General features: G+C 33.2%; 1 protein-coding gene across 1 annotated transcript; it reads right to left on the reverse strand.

Annotated features, from left to right (window-relative positions):
* Nucleotides 1-219: 219 nt before the first annotated feature.
* Nucleotides 220-5,590, reverse strand: LOC147406382 (two-component response regulator ORR3-like). The gene is made up of 5 exons (XM_086434389.1): nucleotides 5,431-5,590; nucleotides 5,152-5,270; nucleotides 1,925-2,008; nucleotides 1,774-1,841; nucleotides 220-557 (listed from the first exon to the last, which is right to left on the reverse strand). The coding sequence occupies exons 1-5, from the start codon at nucleotides 5,546-5,548 to the stop codon at nucleotides 299-301; spliced, it is 648 nt and encodes a 215-aa protein (XP_086290515.1). The 5' UTR covers nucleotides 5,549-5,590; the 3' UTR covers nucleotides 220-298.
* Nucleotides 5,591-6,826: the final 1,236 nt, after the last annotated feature.

The following is a 6,826-nucleotide window of genomic DNA, read 5'->3' on the forward strand; positions in this document are numbered from 1 at the left end:
GGTGAGGTCTATTGTGATACACCTTTGGATCGAATTAGTTAAGATTTGTATTAGATCAGAATCTCTATTTAAGATTTCATTTTATTATTTTATATATAAACCATACTAGTGTTCTTGTAATCAATACGTTTCTCCTAATATTTGATTTAATTATTTTATATTAGAAAACTAATTTTAAAATGAAACATTACAGCATCTAACTACTTTCTATTACTAATATGAACAAAATTGATCTCTATGTATTAAAGTAAAAAAGAGTTATAGAGGGGCAAGTGAGATAGTTTGTCTTGGGATCATCCTACGTGTCACCCTTGATTAAATTAGTCAAGAACTCGTAATACACCCCAATTAAGCCTTTGAATTTGGGTCGTCCCTCATCGGGGACAAGAGCTATGGCTTTCCTCTTGTTTGTGTTGTTGTACTTGTCATCGCCATCGTTGTCATTGTTGTTGTTGCTACTAGAATTTAGTGATTTTAGAAGGCGAAGTTGAAGCTTCTTCACATCTGATAATTGAAGTGGTTTCAATAGGAACTCTTCTGCTCCTCCTTCCAAGCACCTGTTGTTAATCAACAAAAAGGAAACATCGTAAACAATTCAATTAGGTGTTCATTTCTCAATATTCAATCAAGAATTGGACGGCTAAGAATGTTTTGATCCCAAGGTAAGATACTGGAAACAAATAGAGGATATTATAGCCTATTCAAAGACTTAATGTCCCTGTTTTAGAATGTGTTTTAACTGAATAATTAGATGCATGCAGTGGAGTTTTATATTTATTACTTATATAATAAAATGCAATTGTAGGACTCACTTTTGTGATGGATAAACTTTCATCCAGTTAGGATAAATATCTTATCCAACAATAATTTTTGTGAGTCTTACTTTATTGTATTTCCTCTTCACCTCATTTATAATAGTTTTGTCTAGTATAAACATTGAAATAAAGGAGTAGAATCTACACAACCTTACTTCATTGCTTTTCCTCATCTTCCCTCCCCTCAACTTTATTAGCTTTCTTCTTCCCCTCCCTCTTTTTTTTCAATATTACCCTTTCTAATTTTATTATCTTTCCTTTTGACCCTTTTAATCCCAAGAGGATGCTTGTGTTGGAGGCACAGGCAAACTCTAGTATATAAAATAAAACAAGATGGTTGTCACTGTTGTGTTTATTTTCCGCATAAAGGGGTTCAAATTCAATTCCACATGTATTTCAAGGATAACTTTTAGCTATTGCCTTTTTCACTTTTCTCCATTTTCAAGAATACCCCCTCCTACTTTATACATTGTTCTTCTTCTTCTCCTCCTTAAATTCAAAGAGGATTCCCATGTTGGTAAACAACTCTAGTTTGTATGTATAAACACAGGGTCAACGGCACATGTTAAAGTCCAATAAATACACTTAGAAAATTGAATTTTCTACCAAAAATGCGGTTGAGGGCACATGTTAAAGTGCAATAAATACACTTTGAAAATTGAATTTTCTACCAAAAATGCACTCAAAAGATTTTGTTTTACCAAAAAATACCCTTAAATACTTATTTTCAAGGTGTATTTAATGCAATTTATCATGTGCCCTAAAGAACATGTTAACAAAACCCATGTACATATAATAAGTTCATTTTCCATGTTTTATCCTTTTTAGGGTCGTTGGCTTGATGTTAGCCAATGAATTTGACTTTTATTTTTTTGAATTGAGGGGGAGGTGGGGTTACTAAAATTCCCTTTTTTAACCAACATTTTTTTTTTTTTAAAGCTTAAAGAAATTGACATACATGTTGATTCTTGATTGCACATTTTCCGAGGACATGACCACGACAGGAACGTCTTTCCAAGAAGATTTCTGCTCACGTAAGAGAAAATCACAATCCATCAAGTAAACTAAAAAACATATCAGATGGTAGAGAATTGAAGATGATAGTTGACCTTGACGCGTTGTAGCAAATCATAACCAGTCATCCCAGGCATACAGTAGTCTGTCATGATCATGTGAACCTTCACTGCCTGCATCTGATTAAGAAATAGGAATATTAGTCGACATTGAACCAATTTATAAGCCCATTTATTAGAGACCACAATGGACCATTTGATAAGTTTCGATCTTAGCCCAAATGCAATTATTTGAACATGTGGTCATGTGGTCATCATCTTTCTTAGGAAGACAAACACAATGCAATTATTTATCTCATATGAGACAAACTTGGCTAAAGGATTTAGACAATAATCCATCTTACAAGACTTTGAAGGCGCGCCATTTGACAATCGTGCATGTTCATCCAACATGGAGGCACCCAATTTCAAAGATTATAAGTTTTCAACAAACTCATAATGATCATTGATCACCATGAATTTGAGGACGGAAATTAGAGTATTATTGAAAGCGTTGTTCTATGATGGGATCGACTAACTAGAGATTTTGATTGGAACTGATTGTGGTTATCACATCAGTTAGAATGGTTAGAATTTATTTAATTTTTCACATAAACTCTCTAAGGATTATGTAATTAATTCATCTTATTATTAATAAAATTTTAGTTTATCAAAAGCAAAGAATAAAATTAAAAACAACAAAATAGTCTTCACACACACACACAAAAAAAATTGAGTTATATACACTAATAGATAATTTAGTCCGACTAGCCTTACTAAGATAGTAAGGATTTCACCCTCGCTAAGGATCTTTGGGATCAATTTGTGGCATCCAAAAACAAGATCCAATGGTTCAAGGTTGTAAATGATAAAATTCTAGGAACTTTGATATAAAAACAGTCCCAACAAAAAATTAGTTTTTACCGTTGAATTTCAATTTTAAGTTTTGGAGTTATGTGTAAATTCGTTAGCTATCCATTTTCAAAACCTTGGACCAAGTTAGGAAAAAAAACGATTTTTTTATTTATTTTGGATCTGAGCTTTCCGAAGCAACTTAGAGGGCCATGGAGTTGGATTTCTGAGGTGGTAATCCATTTGAGCAAAACGACCATTAGTAAGGCCCCAATCTTTACTAAGTCAGGAAAATATTTCTCTTGATAAGTTTAGCCATCTTATTTCCAAAGGGATCTTTCATTACTCAAAAGAATAAAAGGGCTTTTAGTATGATATTCAATTAATATTACAGATTTGAATCTTACACCATTATCAATGCTTTCTATGAAAAAAAATGAGATATGCTTTACAAATCCTTTTTTCTCGTTTCTATTCGGTTTAAATTTCACACAATTAATACAATTAACAAAACATTTTTTGTTCATAATTTTTTTAGTTTTTGATCTCTTGCTTGTTACATTTTTAAGAAAGCCATTTCATAAAGGGGGTTCTTGACTTAATCACCTCCCACATAAATGTGTGATCGTCTGATAATTTTGACCTCGATTTAGAAAAAATAAATAATAATAATAATAATAATAATAATAATAATAATAATAATAAGATTGTTTCCCTTGACCCTTAAATTTGATAAAATTTAACAATACATAGCAGAAACCCCTCTAGGTTTATGCATTATTATTTATTTTTCAAATCCATATCTCTCAAAATTTTGTTGCTATATTTAAGATCAAAGTCAATTTAAAATATCATGTTAGGCAACTATAATTTTGAGAATCCAAGGATGCATGTCTCATTAGCCACAATAATGGAAGAGATAAGTCAGAAAGCCCTTTAACAAAAAGGCTAATTGGAACAAAAAAGAAAAAAAATAGGGATATTTACGAAAAGAGTCGCGCTAGAGTGACCTCAATGAGGGACACCTTGACGTGGTGGCGTGCAGGGGTGGAGCTAGTAAAGAGCTGGTGGGGGCAATTGCCACCATAGAACTTTGAGACACCCCTATATTTTTCAACTAATTACATGCCCCATTTGTCCCCTCTCCCCCCCCTCAAAATTTTTTTTTTTTGTTGATGACATTGCCTCTTAACTCATATACTAATTGGAAATAAATATCATTTTCGTCACCTTCTAACCAAAAGCCTTTGAATTTTTCCCTAAAACCATTCATCTTCAAGTTCTTCAACTATACAACTAACCATAGTTTGCCCCTATTACAAGAAAATCCTAGCTCTACTCCTGGTGGTGCACACATGTTCGTAGATGCCTCTTACTTGTATCTCAAAGAAACACATCTTTGGGCATGCGCGCACCACCCATCAATATGTCCCCCAGTGAGGTCACTTCAGCATTAATCTTACGAAAAAAATGATCAACTTTTGACGAATTTACAATTTCAAGTCACTGTTCATTTTAATTACCAAAACATGAACAATAACAAATTCGGTAAAGTGACGGGAAATAGTCACTTTAAGACTGCCAAATTCGTTACCGTTCTAATTTTTATTTTAGTTTTTTAAACAAAAACTTGATCATTCACATTATGGTAATTAAAATGAACAGTTAGCTGGAATCGTAAATAACTCATATTCAGCTCACGAAGTGGTAATTCACCCAAAAAACATACCCATCTCTCTTTAAATGTTTTCCTTCACCTCTCATTTGCCAAAATAACGGAAGAGATAAGAATTGGGTCAGATGTCTTGAGTTAAGGTCCCACAATTACTGCTCATCAAATACCCAAGTTAGGGTGTAAGGGAAAATATGATATTTTTGGATTTTTGGTAGATTAGTTTTGGATTGGAAAACCCATTGTCATATATAATAATTTAGGATTGTAATCATTCTCAATACAATTAAACTCTCTTATTTCTAATTCATGGATATAGATTTAACCCAATCACCTAAATCTTGTGCTTCCTAATTATTTTCTTGATTGTGTTTCATTTTATACATTGCTAGATCTAGGGATCCACGCTCACAATAAGTTAAAGAAAATTCTTTCATAAAAGCTAATCGGTAAAAAAGCAAAAAAAAGAAAGAAAAAGAAAGAACAATTATCTATATATGTCTCTTTTATTGTTTTAATTCACCTTTTCTTTTTTCTTTTTTCTTTTTTCTTTTTTTTTTTTTTTCTATCAAAAGTCCATTTGGGGAAGAATCAAGAAAAATAGGAGAACCTACCCATTTAAGAATTCTTGTAAAATAATAAAAGAGAGTGATTTCAAACAGGAAACAAAGCATTCTTAGAGGAACTCGCTATCACTTGAAAACAATAATTAGAAGAAGAAAATATGAGCATTTTGAATTTCTAAGTCACTTTCTCTCACCTGCTGCTGAGATATTGATGAAGAAAAAGAAGAAGAAGAAGAGGAGGAGGAGGAGGAGGAGGCACTATCAAGTAAACCCAGATATTCCAAAGCCTTATCACCAGATTCCACACAAGTTACTGTAACAACAACAGCAAATCCAGATAAATAAATAAAAAAATGAAAGAAAGAAAGATAACCCATTAAAAATAAGATTCAACGTGTGTATTTGTGTGTGTGTGTGTGTGTGTGTGTGTGAAAGAGAGAGAGAGAGAGAGAGAGAGAGAGAGAGAGATTTACCATGGTAAGAAGAGAGAGTGAGGAGCTTCTCTAAGAGCTTTCTATGAATGAGACTATCATCTACTGCTAAAACATGAAAATGTTGTGTGTCTTCATGCTCTATCATCTCTAAGGCCATTTCCTCTGTGTGTGTGATTCTATTTATGTTAGGTTTTGTGATGTTCGGTCTCTCAAGGCTTTTATAGCTTTATCAAACTTAAGCTAGTCCATAGTTTTAAAACTCGACCATTGGAATGTGCAAGTGCAACTGAGTTGAGTCAACTCAAGAGCCAAGTAGCTTTTGAGTCAACTCACGCAAGAGAAACAAGTATAAAAAAAATTAATTTGTTATAATTATTTAAAAAGAGAGCTTCTATTGCCTCACCAACTTTTTCTAACGCCACCCCAAGATGTGTGCTAATTCTTTGGTTATTTACATATGAATTGGGGTGGAATTAGCAAAATTTGGTGTGGCAATAGAATCTCTCTTTAAAAAATTGAATCACGATAAACTGATTCAAAAAAAAAAAAAAAACATACTCAAACCTACACAACCGATTTGGAATGTGCACAAAACTATAGATTTTTTCCTCTCGATACACCCGTAAAAAATCTATGGTTATGTGCACATTCCACATCAGTTGAGTATATTTAAGTATCTTTTTGTGACTCGGTTTATCATTATTCTTAAAAGAATAATGTTGGAGTGACCTCAATTCAAACTTTGTTGACGTGGAGGTGTGTACGGAACCATAGATGCTTTTTATTGAGATAAAATGAAAAGCATCCGATTGTGTGCGCACCTCCACGTCGACAAAGTGTGAATTGAACTCAATCTTGACGTCACTCTATAGTTTGTCTAAATATTCTCTCAATGATGGATTTGAAGGTTGTATGTGATTTTATTTACAAGTGGTGTTGTTTTCGATGTTATAGTTTTTTTAAGATATAAAATTTATTTATTGGTTAAAAAGAAATTAGGGATATTCAACGAGTCAACCCGCCCAAAATTATCTAACTCGGGCTAACCCTAGTTCAATTCGATTTTAGACAATCAAGCTTAGGTTAGTGAGCTCAAGCCCAGTGGTCGGGTTGAGGGTTCTACCACTTGGGTTGAGCCTGGGTTTACCCTCCAACCCACCCATGTTGCAGCTTTATCAATCGGTTAAGCTAGTCTCGATCTGTCTTTAAAGCCAAGTTTTATATATATTTGCATGCCAGGCGAACTCATAAATACACCTTAGACTATACATTTTTATTTGGCTCAAGCCAATCATTATACATACTGGGCTTCGACTAGGATTTTAGGCCCTAATTGGCCCATCCTTGCCTATCGACACCATTAGGCATAAGGCTTAATTTATTGTTATTGTTTCTGTATTTAGAAATATTAGTCTTTGGGGTTAAAGTAGGGTTG

Source organism: Akebia trifoliata, chromosome 3, assembly GCF_017979445.1.
Source record: "Akebia trifoliata isolate Shusen 1 chromosome 3, ASM1797944v1, whole genome shotgun sequence".
In the NCBI taxonomy this organism is placed as follows: Eukaryota; Viridiplantae; Streptophyta; class Magnoliopsida; order Ranunculales; family Lardizabalaceae; genus Akebia; species Akebia trifoliata.

Excerpts from the sequence above, each read along its gene's own strand:
- LOC147406382 (XM_086434389.1), bottom strand. The coding sequence starts at position 5,548 with ATGGCCTTAGAGATGATAGAGCATGAAGACACACAACATTTTCATGTT. Across the intron at positions 5,271-5,430 it reads CACTCTCTCTTCTTACCATG|TAACTTGTGTGGAATCTGGT; the intron begins GTAAATCTCTCT and ends TTGTTGTTACAG. Across the intron at positions 558-1,773 it reads GTGCAATCAAGAATCAACAT|GTGCTTGGAAGGAGGAGCAG; the intron begins GTATGTCAATTT and ends GATTAACAACAG.